General features: G+C 45.9%; 2 protein-coding genes across 2 annotated transcripts in view; both read right to left on the bottom strand.

Annotated features, from left to right (window-relative positions):
• Positions 1–2,714, bottom strand: part of LOC147097073 (protein S100-B-like) — a 15,371-nt gene extending 12,657 nt beyond the window's left edge. The window contains exon 1 of the mRNA XM_085972869.1: positions 2,568–2,714. The gene's annotated coding sequence lies outside the window, so the exon portion shown is untranslated. The remainder of the gene's footprint in view (positions 1–2,567) is intronic.
• A 10,233-nt stretch (positions 2,715–12,947) lies between these two features.
• esyt1a (extended synaptotagmin-like protein 1a) overlaps positions 12,948–20,522 on the bottom strand; it is a 145,228-nt gene continuing 137,653 nt past the window's right edge. The window contains exons 30-31 of the mRNA XM_085972867.1: positions 20,412–20,461; positions 12,948–19,696 (exon numbers count right to left, since the gene is read on the bottom strand). Coding sequence (XP_085828993.1) covers positions 19,675–19,696; positions 20,412–20,461 — 72 coding nt within the window. The 3' untranslated portion in view covers positions 12,948–19,674. The remainder of the gene's footprint in view (positions 19,697–20,411; positions 20,462–20,522) is intronic.

Genomic DNA, 20,522 nt, shown 5'->3' with positions numbered 1-20,522 from the left:
TCTCCTCCCTCTCCCTTCCGCAGGGTCACTCAGGCCGGGCCTGCAGGCGCTCCTTCCCCCCTCTCTCTCCAGGCTCATCCCGACTAATCCAGCCCTGTCTCTCCCTGCTCTCTCTCCCTCCCTCTCTCCTCTCCCTGCCTCTCTCCCTCCCTCCCCCTCTCTCCCTCCCCCTGTCTCTCCCTCCCCTCTCCCTCCCGAGCGCCTCAGGCCCGGACACTGAGCTGAGCCCCGGGACCGGGCCGAGTGGGGGGAAAGGCCGAGTGCCCGGCCCGCGGCCGCAAACGGAGCCGAGCCCCGGAACCGGGCCGAGGGGGGGGAAAGGGCGAGTCGCCGGCCCGCGGCCGCAAACGGAGCCGAGCCCCGGGACCGGGCCGAGGGGGGGGGAAGCCCGAGTCCCCGGCCACAAACGGAGCCGAGCCCCGGGACCGGGCCGAGGGGGGGAAAGCCCGAGTCCCCGGCTGCAAACGGAGCCAAGGACCGGGCCGAGTGACCCCAACTCACCTCCCGGTAGGCTCTGTCCCACTCCGCCAGCCTTTACCAAGATGGCGGCGATGGCTACGCGCTGCTCCGCCCCCGCCAGCTTTTACCAAAATGGCGGCGACCGCGGGCCGCTGGTTTGGAATCGGGCCCAGCGGGACGGGCGGTGCCTATCTCGGGCGTGGCTGGCGAGGAGAGTTCGAGGCCTGCAGGCAGCTGATCCACCACCGACGGGGGGGAAAGCCCGAGTCCCCTTTGCAAATGGATTTTTTTTTCTTTTAAAACCAACTTTTTTTTTGCTGGAAATCTATATTTAATGTGTCAATACTAATGAATCAACAATTTCTTCACCTCCATTACCATTTTTTGAGCTTGAGGCCCGGCAGGTGTTTAATGGCCGCCACTCGGCTCAGCTCCCGCTCGGCAGTTTGAACGATTAGGCCCTGCCCACAAACGCCATGAAACGCCCCCCAATTGGTCAACCATCACGTCACTCAACGCTAATGAGCGGTAGGATTGGTCAACCGCTAATGAGCGGATTTTGTCCTTTTTTTGAACGTTTTTTGTACAGTGTCTGAACAATTTTTGTCTGAACAATTTTTGTCTGACCAAAAAGTAAATATGCCAATTAGACTCCCCTAATGATAAGCTTTCTTTTGATATAACGTGTGTAGGTACGCTCTAACTTTTGAGTGTATAGCAGACAGACAGACAGATAAACCAATATATATATATATATAGATTATTTCCTGTATATGAAGAAACTGAGAAATAAGTACAACTGCAGGCCAATTAGGTTGCATTCACACTACCAATTTAGCATTGGCATGCAATGCTTTTTGCTTTGCACCAACACTGGTGCAGTGTAAATAAGGAGTCCTCCGAGAAGTCTCACTCCACTGTTCCAGTATCATGTCATCAACAACTTGTATTTATACAGCGCCTTTAACTTAGTAAAACGTCCCAAGGGGCTTCACAGGAGCGTTATCAAACAAAATTAGACACAGAGCCACGTAAGGAGATATTAGGACAGGTGACCAAAAGCTTGGTCAGAGGTAGGTTTTATGAAGCGTCTTAAAGGGGTAGAAAGGCGGAGAGGTTTAGGGAGGGAATTCAAGAGCTTAGAGCCTAGGTAGCTGAAGGCACGGCCACCAATGGGGGAGCGATTAAAATCGGGGATGTGCAAGAGGCCAGAATTGGAGGAGTGCAGTGATCTTGGAGAGTTGTGGGGCTGGAGGAGGTTACAGAGATAGGGAGGGGCGAGGCCATGGAGGGATTTGAAAACAAGGATGAGAATTTTAAAATTGAGGTGTTGCCGGACCAGGAGCCAATGTCGGTCAGCGAGCACAGGGGTGGTCGGTCAGCGAGCACAGGGGTGATCGGTGAACGGGACTTGGTGGGAGTTAGGATACGGGTAGCAGAGCTTTGGATGACTTGAAGTTTATGTAGGGTGAAAGATGGGAGGCCGGCCAGGAGTGCCCTGACTCTGGATCTAGGCTGCATTTACACTATAACTATTGGTGCAAAGGAAAGACACTTTACACTAATGCTATAGTTGTAGTGTGAGCACATCCTTAATTACATGCAACATCATTTAAATAAAATGCAACCAAGCTGATTATATTTTTCAGTGTCTAAAGTGCATAGGGGGATGCATAACAACTCCTGAATTGATTAATATGTTAAAAAGTTTCATTCAATGAAAATATCCAATCCCTGATGTTATATATCTCTCTGCTGCATTTATGAAAACACTTGAGTGAAGCATCCCATCAGTCGTGTAATCTTACTCGCCCTAGCTATACTAATGCAGTAACATTCCCTCACGCATGCATTTAATTCACATCCCCATTTGTACATTTGGAACCACAGCCTCTGCCACATTTGTACCTGGTAACTGGACTGACATTACTTCCCCTTTTGTTACAAAATAAAATATCAATATTGACTCAAACAGCCAGTAAAGCATCTGAGGGAACCAGTCTTTATATTGAAAACAGTGGCCTGCGTTTTGCTAATGTGGGGTCAGGAGGAGACCTCCTGCTCCTCCCGGCTCTACATTCAGGTAAGTATATATTTTAAAAACTTACTTTGTTGGTTGCGGCTTACAGCAGTCCCTTTAAGCGCCGCCTGTTAGGAAAACCAGTCCTACGTGTAGTCTGACTGCTGGCGCCGGCTGCCTTGGAGTAAACCAATCTTGGGCAGGTGGCCTCAAACAGATGTTAGTTAGGTCCCTTATTTGCATATGCAAAGGCTATAATCTGTTTCAGGTGTGGGCACTGCACACTTCTTGCCTGCCATATTACAGGCCGTTTAGCCCCCGAAAAACAGGTGCTGCGCGGCCGAATTTCTAGGCCATTATTTCTGTGAAAATGTCAATATGATTAATTTATTAACAAAAATAAGCTAAACAAGATGCTAAAAGATTAATAATGAAATGCAATGTTTCGTAATCTGCAGTATTACAATTTGGAAGAAATATTTTTGCCAGAAGGGCTGTATCCTCACCTTGTATTTTACTTCTGGGTCTGTCTGCTTGATGCTCGAATGCAATGAGTTGGACTCAGCAGCTTTGACTCCTTTTAGTTATCTTTGCTCTGAGTATGCTCAGTCTGAAACGTAGTATCTATCCATCATTATTCATTGGTGCATTGTACAAAGTTTTACTGTCAACATTTCTCGCAAGCATAGAGCACCAATGGACTTGGGCATGTTGCTAATTGCTTTTGAGTTAATTTTAATACTGGGCTTTTAATGCTTTAATGGATCACTTAGTGTAGGCGCATTATGTATTCTTTCTGCTAAGTCAGTGTCAATTTCCAAAACAAACTTGAAAGCCTATGCATTTTATCGATGCATTTCAGGGGAAACTAGCTAAGTACACGAGGCAGAAAGGAATAGAAGGATATGTTGATCGGGTGAGATGAAGTAAGGTGGGAGGAGGCTTGTGTGGAGCATAATCACTGGCATAGACCTATTGGGCCAAATGGCCTGTTTCTGTGCTGTAAAATTCTATGTAATTCTATATCTAGATGCATTTACCCTCGTGTAATTCAAAGCAGAGTTCTGAAACTATCCTTTGAGTGTTGAGAACAATGACTGGGCACAATACTGGGTGTGGGATGGTGGTGCAATGGAATCAGTCATTACAGTTACATTGAATGGAGTAAGTTGTGCATTGATTAGAATACTGCCTCTCACCTCAGGGATCCAGTGATAACAGTATCTTCTCTCTGCCAGTTGTAAGAGTCATACATGAAATGAATTTGGGCAGTTTGAACTTAAGGACTGCAGTCCCACACTTGCAGCAGGGAGCGCATAATGGGTGATCACGGTGCCTGCAATTTCCTGCTATGTACATCTGTTTTTAGTCATGTTGGTTGAGGGATAAATATTGGCCAGGATTTAGAGCTTCTATCGATAGAGCTTCCCTGCTCTTCTTCGAATAGTGCCATGCGGTCTTTTACCTCGACAAAGTGATAGTTCGTGCAATGTCGTTTTTTTGAAAGGAATGTGAGTCAGAAACAGAAAAGTCTACGTTGAAAGCTTACTTTGGAATCATGCAGCTTGGCCCTTTTAGAATATTTATGACCATCCACTATGAGGCATAATCTTAATATCAATAATCAGCTGATATGCAACAGAGCTAGGGCGGATTCCAGCCCTCGCAAGGACAAAAAGGATGTCACCCAGGGTAGGGATACAGCAATGGGGGATGAGGAACCCCACATCCACCCTTGTCAATCAAATCTCGATAATAGGCATGGCGCAGTTGCACAAGGCACAATTAAGCAGCAGATTCCCATCCCCCATTCTCACCTTTGTAAGTAGCAATCTGCTAAGCACCTAAATAAGAAATAATAAGGGAAAGAAGTCACTGGTGGGCGTAGTCTATAAGCCCCCTAACAGTAGCTACACTGTTGGACAGAGTATAAATCAAGAAATCATCGAGGCTTGTAAGAAAGGTACAGCAATAATCATGGGCGATTTTAATCTTCATATTGATTGGACAAATCAAATTGGCCAAGGTAGCTTCGAGGAAGAGTTCATAGAGTGTATCCGGGATGGTTTCCTAGAACAATACATTGTGGAGCCAACCAGGGAGCAGGCTATCTTAGATCTGGTACTGTGTAATGAGATAGGATTAATAAACGATCTCATAGTAAAGGATCCTCTAGGAAAGAGTGATCATAGCATGGTTGAATTTCAAATTCAATTGGAGGGTGAGAAAGTTGGGTCTCAAACCAGTGTCCTGATCTTAAATAAAGGCAATTACAAAGGTATGAAAGGCAGAGTTGGCTAAAGTGGACTGGGAAAATAGATTAAAGGGTAAGACGGTTGATAAGCAATGGCAGACATTTAAGGAGATATTTCATAACTCTCAACAAAAATATATTCCAGTGAGAAGGAAAGACTTTAAGAGAAGGGAGAACCATCCATGGCTAACTAAGGAAGTAAAGGATGGTATCAAATTGAAAACAAAGGCATACAATGTTGCCAAGATTAGTGTGAGGCCAGCGGATTGGGAAATTTTTAAAAACCAGCAAAGGACGACTAAAAAAATAATAGAGAGAAGATGGATTATGAGAGTAAACTAACAAGAAATATAAAACATAATAAGAGCTTCTACAGGTATATAAAAAGGAAGAGTAGCTAAAGTAAACATTGGTCCCTTAGAGAATGAGACTGGGGAATTAATAATAGGGAACAGGGAAATGGCAGAGACTTTGAACAAATATTTTGTATCCATCTTCACGGCAGAAGACACTAAAACCATCCCAATAATACATAATCAAGGGGCTATAGGGAGGGGGAAACTTAAAACAATCACTATCACTAAAGAAAAAGTACTCGGTAAAATAATGGGACTAAAGGTGAACAAGTCCCCTGGACCTGATGGCCTGCATCCTAGAGTCTTAAAAGAAGTGGCTGCAGAGATAGTGGATGCATTGGTTGCAATCTACCAAAATTCCCTGGATTCTGGGGAGGTCCCAGCGGATTGGAAAACCGCAAATGTAATGCCCCTATTTAAGAAGGGAGGGAGACAGAAAGCAGGAAACTATAGACCAGTTAGCCTAACATCTGTCATTGGGAAAATGCTGGAGTCCATTATTAAGGAAGCAGTAGCAGGACATTTCGAAAATCATAATACAGTCAAGCAGAGTCAGCATGGCTTTATGAAAGGGAAATCATGTTTGACAAATTTGCTTGCGTTCTTTGAGGATGTAATGAGCAGGGTGGATAAAGGGGTGTGATGAAATATTCATCATCATCACTGCCTGTGACTGAGATCGGTTTCAGTGCCATTTCCCTTCCCCCAGACCTCATTGTATTGTGTACTGGAATGTGCTGTATTGTATACTGGAATGTGCTGTGTGTAGGGCTCCGCCCATACCTGGCCCCGTTTGTAGGCTGGCTCAGTCTGGCCTCAGTCCCCAGAAGGAAGACATCTCTCTTGCTTACGTGTTGCGTTCTAAGTTAATAAAAGCCTTGTTTTGTTCTGCTAACTTCGAGTCTCGGAATTATTGAGGCACATCAATTTTATTAACTTATTTTTCAACACTATGGATCAACTCCTGAAACCCGAACGTTTGGATTTGGATCAACATGCTCCGGACGCATCAGCACGCTTCGGACACTGGTTTGAGTGTATGGAATGCTTCCTGGACAATTCCGCAGCCGTCAAAGACGCTACGGACGCTGCGAGGATGAGACTCGGAATTCTGCGGAATTGGGTAAGCCACTGGGTTTACCCCCTCATCCAAGACGCCGAGACGTACCTGGCCGCCTGCGACATCTTAAAGGCGCATTACCAGCAGCCTACGAATGAGGTGTATGCTAGGCACCTGCTCGCTACCCGCGCACAGCGACCTGGGGAATCGGTGGAGGAGTTCCTAAGCACCCTGAAAATGCTTGGCAAAGACTGCAAGTGCCGAGATGTAAAAGCCGCAGTGTACACTGACGAGCTTGTTCGCGATGCCTTCATCACAGGCCTCAGCTCCACTTACATCCGGCAAAGACTGCTGGAAAAAACGGGGTTGGACCTGAAACAGGCTGCGGACACCGCGCGATCCCTGGATGTGGCCCAGAGAAACTCGGACGCCTACTCTTCAGCCCGCGCCGTCCACGCCGCCACGTGTGCACCAAGGGCGCCGCCATCTTGGAAGGCATCTTCCCCGCCCGACAGCCCGACACCGGCTGGGCCCCGCTCTTCCCCCCAGAAGCCCTACGACAGCCGCGACGCGTCAGGGACCCAACTGCTACTTCTGCGGGCAGCCAAAGCACACCAGAAACCTGTGCCCGGCGAAAGGCACCACCTGCTTTAAGTGCGGTAAGAAGGGGCACTTCGGGAAGGTGTGCAGAGGGAACCCCGCCGGAAAACCAACCGCCGGAAAACCCGCCACCGCCGCGTGGGAGCGGCCATCTTGGACGCCATCTTGCCCGACCTCGTGGGGTCCGCCATCTTGTGAGCAGACAGCGTGGACGCCATCTTGTATCGATCAGGGCCCTACAGTGGCATCGGTCACAGTGGACCAGACCAGGCCGCACCCGCTATCCAGATCAATGGTGGACATCGAGGTAAACGGGTGCCGGGTTAAATGCTTAATTGACAGTGGAAGCACGGAGAGCTTTATCCACCCAGAACTGGCACAACAACTCTCCCTAAAGGTGGTCCCTACTCAGGGTACCATCTCTATGGCTGACAAAACCCAGACATCGACCATTCTGGGTTACTGCACGGTACAATTGTGCGTTAACGGAACTGTATATGATAATTTTAAAGTATTAATCATGAAGAACCTATGTGCGAGCGTGATCTTGGGCCTGGATTTCCAGTGCAACCACCAAAGCATCACGCTCAAGTACGGTGGGTCCCAGCCGCCCCTCACAGTGTGCGGTCTGGCTACCCTGAAGGTAAAGCCGCCTTCGCTATTCGCGAACCTTACCCCTAACTGCCGGCCAATAGCGACCAAAAGCAGGAGGTACAGCTGGGAGGACAGGCGGTTTATCGCGACCGAGGTAGACAGGCTCCTGAAAGAGCGCATTATTGAACGCAGCAACAGCCCGTGGCGCGCCCAAGTGGTAGTGGTAAGGGGTAGCGAGAAGAAACGGATGGTGATCGACTATAGTCAAACGATCAACAGGTACACCCTACTAGACGCCTACCCGCTACCCCGCATATCGGAAATGGTGAACCAAATCGCCCAATACCGGGTGTTCTCCACCATCGACCTCAAGTCAGCGTACCACCAGCTCCCTATCAGACCAGAGGACCGCCCGTACACCGCCTTCGAGGCGAATGGACGCCTCTACCAATTCCTCAGAGTCCCCTTTGGGGTGACGAATGGGGTCTCGGTCTTCCAGAGGGAGATGGACCGCATGGTCGATGACCACCACTTGCAGGCAACCTTCCCCTACCTCGACAACGTCACCATCTGCGGCCACAATCAGCAGGATCACGACTCGAACCTCGAGAGGTTCCTGGAAACTGCACAAAAACTCAACCTCACCTACAACGAGGACAAGTGCGTTTACAACACCACGCGCCTCTGCATACTAGGCAGCGTGGTGGAGAATGGGGAAATCGGACCAGACCCCGACCGATTGCGCCCCCTACGGGAGCTGCCCCTGCCCAACACTCCCAAAGCCCTGAAAAGGTGCCTGGGGTTATTTTCTTATTATTCCCAATGGGTCCCCAACTACTCCGACAAAGCCCGCCCCCTCTTGAAAGCATCCTCTTTCCCGCTCTCTGCTGAGGCCCACGCCGCCTTCAAAAGCATTAAGCAGGATATTGAGCGGGCCACGCTACAGGCAGTGGACGAGAACACTCCATTTCAAGTGGAAAGTGATGCGTCTGACTTCGCCTTGGCGGCCACCCTCAACCAGGCGGGGCGGCCCGTAGCTTTCTTCTCGAGGACCCTCCAAGGGCCCGAGATCAGACACTCCTCCGTGGAAAAGGAGGCCCAAGCCATCGTGGAGGCAGTGCGCCACTGGCGCCACTACCTAGCCGGCAAACGCTTCACCCTACTTACCGACCAGCGGTCGGTAGCGTTTATGTTCAATAATAAACAGAGGGGGAAGATTAAAAATGATAAGATTCTTAGGTGGTGGATCGAGCTCTCCACCTTCGAGTACGACATCATTTACCGGCCAGGGGCCCTTAACGAATCCCCTGACGCCCTCTCACGAGGGATGTGTGCCAGCGCCACCGGGGATCGGCTACAGACCCTCCACAACGACCTCTGCCACCCAGGGGTCACGCGGCTGTTCCACTTCATAAAGTCCCGTAACTTACCCTACTCGATTGAGGAAGTTCGGTCCCTGACCAGGAACTGCCGCACTTGCGCTGAGTGCAAGCCTCGGTTCTACCGCCCAGATAGAGCCCACTTAATCAAAGCTACACGGCCCTTTGAGCGGCTCAGCTTCGATTTCGAGGGCCCCCTCCCGTCCGTCGACCGCAATGTTTACTTCCTGAACATTGTGGACGAATACTCCCGGTTCCCATTCGCCTTCCCCTGCCCAGACATGACCAGCGCCACGGTCATTAAATGCCTCAACAGCCTGTTCTGCCTGTTCGGAATGCCGAGCTACATCCATACGGATAGGGGGGCGTCCTTCATGAGCGAAGAGCTACGCCAGTACATGCTGTCCAGGGGGATCGCCACGAGCCGTACCACCAGCTACAACCCCCGGGGTAACGGCCAAGTGGAGCGAGAGAACGGGACAGTATGGAAAGCAGTCACTCTAGCTCTAAGGACCAAGGGCCTCCCTATCTCCCGCTGGCAGGAAGTCCTCTCGGATGTGCTCCATTCGATACGGTCGCTATTGTGTACGGCCACTAATACCACGCCTCATGAACGAATGTTTGTCTTTCCCCGGAAATCCACCTCAGGCGTATCCATGCCGTCATGGCTCTCCACCCCAGGTCCGGTACTCGTGCGAAGGCATGTGAGGGGCCACAAGACGGACCCTCTCGTGGAGCCAGTACACCTACTCCACGCCAACCCCCAATACGCATATGTCCGGCACGCCGACGGAAGGGAGGACACCGTGTCCATAAAAGACGTCGCCCCAGCCGGCATCGACAACAACCACGGCAATAGCGGCAACGATGATCACAGCAACTCTTACCCACCCACTACTCTTTCATCACCCCCAGAAGAACACCGACCAATGGCACCCCCACCAACTACCCCTTCAACAACCCTGGCGGCACCCCCGGCAGAGACCCAGGAGGCTACCGGGGACACCCGCGGCACCGCAACAGCCACGTCGGTCGCAGAGGACTATCAAACCCCCGAACAGACTAAATCTATAGAAGGGGTGAATGTGATGAAATATTCATCATCATCACTGCCTGTGACTGAGATCGGTTTCAGTGCCATTTCCCTTCCCCCAGACCTCATTGTATTGTGTACTGGAATGTGCTGTGTGTAGGGCTCCGCCCATACCTGGCCCCGTTTGTAGGCTGGCTCAGTCTGGCCTCAGTCCCCAGAAGGAAGACATCTCTCTCGCTTACGTGTTGCGTTCTAAGTTAATAAAAGCCTTGTTTTGTTCTGCTAACTTCGAGTCTCGGAATTATTGAGGCACATCAAGGGGAACCAGTAGATGTAGTGTATTTGGATTTCCAGAAGGCATTCGATAAGGTGTCACATAAAAGGTTACTGCACAAGATAAGAGCTCACGGGGTTGGGGGTAATATATTAGCATAGATAGAGGATTGGCTAACTAACAGAAAACAGAGAGTCGGGATAAATGGGTCATTTTCTGGTTGGCAAATAGTAACTAGTGGGGTGCCACAGGGATCAGTGCTGGGTCCTCAACTATTTACAATCTATATTAATGACTTGGATGAAGGGACCGAGTGTAATTTATCCAAATTTGCTGATGATACAAAGATAGGTGGGAAAGCAAGTTGTGAAGAGGACACAAAGAGACTGCAAAGGGATATAGACAGGCTAAGTGAGTGGGCAAACATTTGGCAGATGGAGTATAATGTGGGAAAGTGTGAGGTTATCCACTTTGGTAAGAAAAATAAAAAAGCAAATTATTATTTAAATGGAGATTACAAAATGCTGCAGTACAGAAGGACCTGGGGGTCCTTGTGCATGAACCACAAAAAGTTAGCATGCAGGTACAGCAAGTAATCAGGAAGGCAAATAGAATGTTGGCCTTTATTGCAAGGGGGTTGGAGTATAAAAGCAGGGAAGTCCTGCTACAACTATACAGGATATTGCTGAGACCACACCTGGAGTACTGCGTACAGTTTTGGTCTTCTTGTTTAAGGAGGGATATACTTGCATTGGAGGCAGTTCAGAGAAGGTTCACGAGGTTGACTTATGAAGAAAGGTTGAGCAGGTTGGGCCTATACTCATTGGAGTTTAGAAGAATGAGGTGATCTTATTGAAACATATAAGATACCGATGGCGCTCGACAAGATAGATGCAGAGAAGATGTTTCCCCTCATGGGGGAATCTAGAACTAGGGGGCATAGTTTCAGTATAAGGGGTCGCCCATTTAAAACTGAGATGAGGAGGAATTTCTTTGTAAATCTGTGGAATTCTCTGCCCCAGAGAGCTGTGGAGACTGGGTCATTGAATATATTTAAGGTGGAGATAGACAGATTTTTGAACAATAAGGGAGTGATGGGTTATGGGGAGCGGGCAGGGAAATGGAGCTGAGCACAAGATCAGATCAGCCATGATCTTATTGAATGGCGGAGCAGGCTCGAGGGGCCAAATGGCTGACTCCTGCTCCTATTTATGTAAATGAGTTGGTCAAACAGTTTATTGTATCATTCACTCGGCCCGTGGTTAAGTGGCATCTATCTGTGCAGTCCGTGCAATTTGTCCTATTTTCTCATCACCCCATTACTCGCTGAGGTACATTGGCTCCCGATCTGCCAACGTCTCAATTTTAAAATTCTAAAGGTCCCATGTCAGATTCCTGGTCTGTGCTGAGTTAGCTGATATTCCATGGAGCGGCAGTAGGGGGCGCTACAACTGGCCTCAGTGCAACAGGGTAGGGCTGAGAAGGTAAGATGATGTAATCTTCTGGGCCCCACAAGGAAACCTTGGGCCTCCCTGCCTTGGGCTTCCCTCTCCCTGATCTCAATTGGGCCTTGCTCCCTGATGCACCTGACTGCTGGGGACTTTTCCTGTGGGTCCTTGTCAGTGGTAGCTGACACTGCTGTCTTTGTGCCCTCCAGCAGCCATTTCTTCTTGTCTTTTCCAAAGCTGACTCTCATAACTTCCTCCTATCCAACCTTCATCCAGCTTGGTACTACATGACTGCAGAAGGAATTAGACAGAATGCAAGATTGGAGGAGACACGACACAGGTGTAGGTTAAAGTGAGTCGAGGAAACAGCAGATGTAGCAGGTACAGCCGTCGCTGCTGTAATGCGAGAGGTGACCTCACAGATCTCTCACGACCATGTGTCATGGGATGTAATGGTTGCCTTGGAGGCAGTTCTGGGGACTGAGTGAAGTTAGAAATTTGTTCCAGTACACATACCTGAATAAATTATTCAAATAACAGGTCAGTGAATAACAATTATTTCAGTTGTTGAGAATCCTATATGAATTCTATTAATAGTTTATTCACTGCATTTCGTGTCAATATGTACGTTTGCATGTCCCAGGCCTGTTCCCCAAAGCTTGAAATGAAAAACCCCATTCCCTTTTCCACTTCAAACTTGGCAATGTGGTCAGAAATATTTATTTCAATAACAAGCGGGGCCATCTGTTGACTCTGAGGCAAGTTTTCAAAGAAAGACTTGCATTTATATAGCACCATTCACGACCACCGGACATCCCAAAGTGCTTTACAGCCAATGAAGTACTTTTTGAAGTGTAGTCACTGTTGTAATGTTGCAATTCAGGTTGCACTGGAGCTAGAAGAGAGAATAGCACTTGTACCAACCCACAGGATTTAACTCCTAGGAGCCTCTCGCAACTCCCCAACCATTTCAGTCCACACACACCATGAGATGAGCAGGTAACCTGCTGCTGTAAACTGGCACATCACTGATTAATTAGTGAGGTTGCCTAGCTGACAAGTGACAGGATCTGTGAAGGATATTAGGAGGTGGGGTGACTGCCTTGGGTTACTATTCAGCACCAAGCTATCAGTGTCTTTGTGGGAGATTTTGGTCATCTTTATGGCTAAGCACTGGGTGCACAGCCTGGAAGGACATGAAAGGGAGACGGTGAGATAAAAACCATTAAAGCATATTTTAAAAATTTCTGAGTAAGTTTATTGTGTTCTAATTAAATTAGATTAAAACCATTCTGAAGAAAATGAAAAAAAGTGGAGAAAAAACTCCTTCAAGTCCTGCACTGAAGTGCCAACCTAAATTATGTACTTTAGTCCCTGGAGTGAGGCTTGAGCTCACAACCTTCTGACGCCGAGGCAAGCTAATACAAAAGAGAAAGTGAATGATCAAACTATGAAATAAAAAGTAGATGATTGTAGCTGCATTTGTTACTTTATTGATATATATAGAGAGCAATACAATAAATGTACATGCAGAATTATTCAACTGTATCCTTTTAAATTCATGAACTGTGATCTACATAATCAAGTGCCCAAATCACAATGTGCAATGATGGAACTATATCATGGAAGAAAAGAAAGAACTTGCATTTATATAGTGCCTTTCATGACCGCAGGATGTCCCAAAGCGCTTCACAGCCAATGAAGTACTTTTGAAGCTTGGTCACTGTTGTAATGTAGGAAAACGCAGCTGCCAGTTTGCGCACAGCAAGCTTCCACAAACAGCATTGAGATAAGTGACCAGACAATCTGTTTTTGTGATGTTGGTTGATGTAAACTTCTAAATTAAAGTGCTATTGCTCTAAATTAGATGGGTATTTTACCTTTGTTTCTTAGGCATGATGTATAGAATTAAAATGTTCACATTTTATGAAATTGAAGCAACTCTCTCAGTTAGAAAGTGAAAACTCAACATTTGATGGCTTTGGTGTATTGAGCCTGAGGGACCAGAACTTAACGTTTACCTGATTTTTGCATGTAAATTTACAAAACTATCCAACATTCAGAAACCACACAACACCTTACTGCGAAACACTGAGATCTAGTGATGATAATGTCACCAGTAAACATTGTAATTTAACAGTCTGTAGTTATAAAGTGTATTAGCAACACCTTGTGGGAGTTAAAGGCTACTGCAGATCTGAGCGTTTGTTAAATAAGAACTTTAACCTTCTACTGAAGTTTCTTAGTTGTAGAACTGCACACATGGCTGTCCTTAAACAGCCTTAGCATACATTGCGAGATTGTGTACTGATACCACCAAAATTCCAGCCGGTTTAGAATTATCAATCCTTCACCGTTTGACTCAACTGATCAAAATGGACACGTGAAACAGACTACCAGAGGAGGTAGTTGACTCAAGGCCCATTAACTCTTTTAAAAAGGAGCTGGATGGATATCCATTGAAAAGGGCGATTGAGGGTATGAGAGATGGCAACAGCATTGATCGATTTTTTTTCAGGGAAGGTGGGAAATGAACTTGATGTTCCTTTAAGTAGGGTATCAGCAGGGAGGGAAGTCCTTGATCAAATAATCATCCAAGGACTGTGGATGGAGTGAGCTTGATGGACCGAATGGCTCCAGACTTTCTTCTAATGACCCAATTGCACTGAAGGGTGTGCATGTTTCAGCATTAGACTGCTTATGTGATAGCCACTGAATGCAAGAGGAGCTCAGGCTCCACTGGTGACCTCGGACCATTTTTATATACATGAGTTATGATGCTTTTTCAAAGTAGTGACAGAAAGCTTATAGCACCATTAGTGGCAAAACTTTTTTTTTTAAACAGTTGGTGAAATTGTTACCATGTGTTAGAACATGCTGCCCTGTGCAGATCTTTAATGTTCATTATTTTTATTTTCACTCCCATTTATTGTCCCATTTGTGAGCTGTGAAATTTGAAAAGGCACACAGAAAGTTGCGGTGTTCCTGGCCATTCCATTAAACCCAGGCAGGAAGCTAGGTGCGTCAGCAGGGCTGCTTAGCCCTATTGAGAGACATTAACACAATCTATAACTCCAGGCTACATTCAGTTACTGCAAAGTGGACATATTAAGGCATTTACAACACGTTGTAGTGATTCCTTTATTCACTGGAAAGAAAGGCAACAGCTCCCAGGCTTTAAAGGGGAACATCAGTCTATATAAATACTTTCAATGTAAAAATGTTCTCTCCTGCCCAAATACTAAATATTACAAAGCCGGAGTCCTCATTTTCTATTTGAATCCTGGGACTGGTAGTCTGGAGGAGGGAGAAAGCTGACCCGCATTCACCTCCATGACAGCTGACCAGATACAGGCACATTGGATACATCAGCCCAGTGGGCCTTTTCCAGCCAGAAGATCTAACGTGCACATGAAATTGCTCCGATGAAAAATGGGATCGTGGCCGTTTTTCTCCATGATTAACGGTCCACTAATGAATGGTAGGAACATCCAGCTTTGAAACCTTGGTGGGGTGGGATGGGTTCCCAGTTTCTGTCAGTCAATAACCCAATTTGTCACCCAGGATTTCTGAGAATGTGATTCTGTTAGAGGGCTTGTTAACAACCCATAAAAAGAGAAATTTCACCTCTAAATTGGCTTATCACAGGCTTCTTGTGGACTCGCGCAGTTCGGAATATTTCCTATTTAACAACCCTTTCCAAACACTTCCTTGGTGGAGTATTTTATATTGAAAGTGTTTCCCTTTCCCCAGAGTGACATTCTCCCATTAGTTTTGTAAATAGTTTCCTAGACACTACCACCAGTACTCTTGTTGTCCACTTTTAAAATACTTGAACCACTGTCAGTCTTGTTTTTCAGGAGTGCTGTTTAAATTAAGTGATAATGGACCTGGAATTTGAAGAGAGGGTGGTTGATTGAAGGAGTCTGTGGACTTGTCCTTCCTTTTGCTGACTATCCTTATACATCAGTGACTATACTATTATTAACCTTCAGGTAAAATTTATTGCAATTTTTAAATGTGACCATCCACAGACAACTCTGTCAGCACTCGTGAGAGACTGCTTCCAATTGAGTTTGAATGTACAGCATTCAGCCAATTTGAATTTCCATGTATTTTATACATTATAATTGACTGTAGCACAGAGTGAATCTGTGAGGCCATAATTTAATCAAAGTGTTCAGGTGACCTAAGCCACAGGAGCGACTGAACTCACTCTGCGCACTACTAGCATACAAATGAGTCCATGTGAAACTCCTCGGACACTGCTGAGTAGCTAACCAATGGGTTAAAATAGTGGGTGAAAGAATTTCATACAAAAGTGTGCGTACAGCACAGTTTCACACCATGGGATTAGATTAATGATGGAGCACAATTTAAAATACATAATTAAGTTGACAATTCTTGCTGTTCTTGGGTGAACTTCATCTTGGATGTCGGTGCAAAACGGGCGATAGTGAATCGGCACTCATGGTGAATGCCTGTCTTACATTCTGTCCGATTTTCTTTACCATTAAAATCAGGCGGAATGTAAAACGGGCTGCCGGTTCATCGCCCGTTTTGCACTACTGCCCAAGACAAATTTCACCCCCATAGTGAGCAATAGTTAAACATTTCTGCCTAGATTCCATTTTCTGTGTTCTAGGAGTGAGAATGGTACTTTGGGTTTCAGATGCTGTAGCAACTCCTTTTATAAAAGTGGTAGCCATTCTATTGACTTACATGGCCTTCAGCATGAATAGAGGGAGGTTAATGCTCCCCTTAATGGAAGGGGATAAAGACAAGCTAAGTGAGTGGACAAGAACATGGCAAATGGAATATAATGTGGAGAAATGTGAAGTTATCCACTTTGGTAGGAAAAATAGAAAAGCAGAGTAATTTTTAAATGGTGAGAGATTGGGAAATGTTGGTGTTCAGAGGGACCTGGGTGTCCTTGTACACGAATCACTGAAAGCCAACATGCAGGTACAGCAAGCAATTAGGAAAGCAAATGGTATGTTGACCTTTATTACAAGAGGATTTGAGTATAAGAGTAAAGACATCTTACTGCAATTATATAGGCCCTTGGTGAGACCACACCTGGAGTATTGTGTACAGTTTTGGTCTCCTTACCGAAGGAAGGATATACTTGCCATCGAGGGAGTGCAACAAAGGTTCACCAGACTGATTCCTGGGATGGGGAGATTGTCCTATATTCTCTAGAGTTTAGAAGAATGAGAGGTGATCTCATTGAAACATACAAAATTCTTACAGGGCTTGACAGGGTAGATGTTGCCCCTGGCTGGGGAGTCGAGAACCAGGGGTCACAGTCTCAGAATATGTGGTCAGCCGTTTAGGACTGAGATGAGGAGAAATTTCTTCACTCAGAGGGGGGTGAATCTTTGGAATTCTCTACCCCAGAGGGCTGTGGAGGCTGTCAGAGTATATTCAAGACAGAGATCGATAGATTTTTGGATATTAAGGGATATGGGGATAGTGCAGGAAAGTGGAGTTGAGGTAGATCAGCCATGATCTTATTGAATGGCAGAACAGGCTCAAGGGGCCAAATGGCCTATTCCTGCTCCTTATGTTCTCAAAACTCCCTGAAAAGTCCTGTCAATGCAGCAAATAAACTGTTGATGTTCTGGGGCAAATCATCAGTTTTACCCCAGTAAAATTATTTTAAACAGCATAGCAATCTGAACACAAAACCCGACATGAAAATTTTGGATTTATCAGTGAAATCTGAACAGATTAAAATGAGCACTGGGTCATGATTGACAGGGTAGATGCTGAGAGGTTGATTCCCCTGGCTGGAGTGTCTAGAACTAGGGGGCATAGTCTCACGCTAAGGGGTTGGCCATTTAAGACTGAGATGAGGAGGACTTGCTTCACTCAGAGGGTTGTGAATCTTTGGAATTCTCTATCCTGGAGGGCTGTGGATGCTGAGTCTTTGAGTATATTCAAGGCGGAGAAGTTGATGATCAGCTATGATCTTATTGAATGGCGGAGCAGGCTCGAAGGGCTATATGGCCTACTCCTGCTCCTATTTCTTATGTTCTTATGATTGATTTTGCTGCATGAATGGGACTACATATAGAAGCCCTAAAGGAAGCTTGCTAGATTTTAACAGAGTACAGACTTTCTTGGTATGTAGCAGAATAATAATTGTACATACTGTTTACGCAAACCTCCAAACTATGAACTATTAGTTATAAAAAGCATCTTAATACTGTACACAATGGCCCAAGCAACCCATGCTGAACTTGGCACTCAATTCCATTTTAATGCCTGATTTGTTCACAATGGAGTCGGGCTGCAAGCAGGCTCAGGCACTGCTCACAGCCCCACACGTAGTACCGCTACGGAATGAGGGGAGGCCATCTGGGCTTAGCATGTTTCTCATTGCCCCCCAACATGTTATTCCCATGCCATCACATTTTTCTGCTAAAACTGGGCCAGACCTTGGACAGCAAACACATTCAGTGGAGTAAGTTTTCCCAGTCCTGGCACAGCTTCGTTTATGACAGTGTGCGGATTCCAGGAGTGGGTTGCTGCTCAAGGCCACCGTGAACACAGCACAAATTATTTGCGGCTACTTCTATATGCAATACAAACGAGTCACAATTTCCCCAGATATATTCCCATTAGCTTTGTTTGCTTGCAAACCTCACAGACCCCATAGCAATTCTACTATGTTGGAGCTGTCTCACAATTGGCCTATGCCCAAAGCATCAGAAAGCTACGTTTTATAATGTGTTGCCCCTACACCCACTAGGTCACTAAGGTCCTTGAATATTTTTACATTAATTGGGGTAGAAATTGATCCCATTTTCCAGGTGGAAAACAGGAGCAATAAAAAATTGGGGGGGGGGTGTGGTGTCCCTTGCCCAATCAGCGCCTGTGTTATGAGTACCGCCATATTGGTGTAGACGGCTTTTCAGGCATTCTGGGCAGCTACCTAAAACAGGCATTGGGCCCCTTGTATATGTTAATTAGGGGCCTAACGCCTGTTGAAGGGACCCTCTGTACAATTATGTATAATGAGTGCAGCAGGTGCTGGGCCGACTCCGCTCACACTTCTTCAGCAGCCCCTGTGGCTGCCAACGAAAGATACGTTTTTTTTTAACATTTAAAAAACCTTCCTGTGGATCCAGGAGTGCTCCCCCTCCTGGGACATACACTGGGGGCCGCTCCTGGCAATGCAAGCGGCCCGATATTCATCATTTACAAAGCGTGAGCTGCCTGTGAAGTTGTGGCAGGCACCGGCAGCTTGCACATAAAATGTTAATGAGACCCGAGGTTCCATATGCTGCACCGGGTCTGAGCCCAGGGACAGGCACAGACAAATTTCTCCCATTATTTTAGACGGTTTTGTTCAGCTTGTTTTTAGTAAACTTGATTTAGGTAGAGTGCAGAATAACCCATTCTTAATTGGACCTGGTCTGTGAAGAAAACCTTTCTAAATAAAGCCCAATGTTATATCTCATGGATCCAAAATTGGTGTGATTTTCACATTCCATGATTTGAAGCTTACTATTTTGGATTAATTTCTTGTCTATGCTGGGGAACAAAATTGCTTTTCTCCCCCTTGGATCAACACTCTCATGTCAGGTATTACACAACTTATAGCCATAGTAACACTTACTGTAAATTTAGTCCCATTCAGGCCCAATTTCTGTACTCCCTTCTGCACCAGTGTGACATTTCCATTCCCACACAAGCCATCCTTATGGAATTTTGACTGAGACCGCCAATTCTATGTTAAATGACAGTCAGTATTGCATTGTGAACCCTCAGTCGGAATTGCATCGAGACCTCCCAAACTTCTTTCACAAAGGATCCTTTGGGTCTGAGCTGGGTCTAAACCCAGGTTCTAGAGATGAAAAGGCAACACAATCCCCTAGAACCGTAGGCATTGTATATGATATGTTTAGAAAAAACTTCAATTGTTACTGAACAGAAGGGGCTAGTGTTGTAAACAGTGAATAAACAATGTGGCTTTCTCAATACTCTGATTGCAGTCTTTGGAACTTTGTGAATTAAAGCAAAAACATGAAAAATGACATAGTAATTGAATACAAAATATCATTAAAAAATTTAAAATAATACTTTAAGCGGTATAAAATACTTCAATGGAAATAAAACCATTTAAAAATAGTTGGTCATAAACCAAAAACAAACTGAATATTGGGCTTAGTAAGGCCACAGAACCACACTATTCATCCTTCAACTCGAACCTGCAAAATGAAGAAAAGTTTTATTTTAATCATTTGTTGTAATTTTGTAAAATTATATGTATTATAATATCTTTAAAAAATGTTTTCTCCGCTCCTCACTGGAGTACAGTTCCAGAGACACTGGCTGCCGCCTCACAAAAGTTGTCATACTTCATACGTCAGCATAAACAATGAATGTTGACAGGGTATTCAACTGTTAAGGACATCACAGCCGAGCCCAATCCTGTCCTCATCTTGTACTGGCGAGGCTTGTGATAGCACTGGTAGTAACACCTACTCATCTCAAGGCTCATTTTCTACTAGAGCTGGCACCCGCCAGATTCTGATAATCAAATGGCATCTCACGGCTTCAGAGAATTTTAGGCAGGAAGTTCCACTGATCAGCTAATCAACCTGGGTTGCAACAAAGATGTTTTTGCTGCATTTCCCTCATTCCCTGAAGACTTGAATCCAGAACTCCTGCATTCACCATGAGGAGATGGACCATGTTTCATTTTCTAAACAGAATGGATATCTCCACTGGCATGTTTAAAGAAAGTGGAAGAAACATCAGGAGATGCGGTGTTATTCGTGATTAACATGGGCAATGATCAATCACTGCTAAAATAGGATAAACAGTAAGAAAATAGTTTAACTGACAACAACAGGCAACCTGCTTAGCCCATGTTGTCTCATTTAAAGCCCTGTGCCCCCACAATATGGCTTGCTCACTTACCACTGTGTTCTCTCCTGAGTCAGGTCAAGCAGTGAGAGATCAACATGGAGCTGGAAGAGAAGCAGAGATAAAGAACCTGGTTAGAACACAGATTGAGTAAAATTAAATATT

Source organism: Somniosus microcephalus, chromosome 33 (genome assembly GCF_052327205.1).
Source record: "Somniosus microcephalus isolate GS21.2 chromosome 33, FLI_Smic_1.0, whole genome shotgun sequence".
In the NCBI taxonomy this organism is placed as follows: domain Eukaryota; kingdom Metazoa; phylum Chordata; class Chondrichthyes; order Squaliformes; family Somniosidae; genus Somniosus; species Somniosus microcephalus.
Note: the sequence above shows the minus strand (reverse complement) of the source record. Positions and strands in the feature narration are given on the sequence as shown.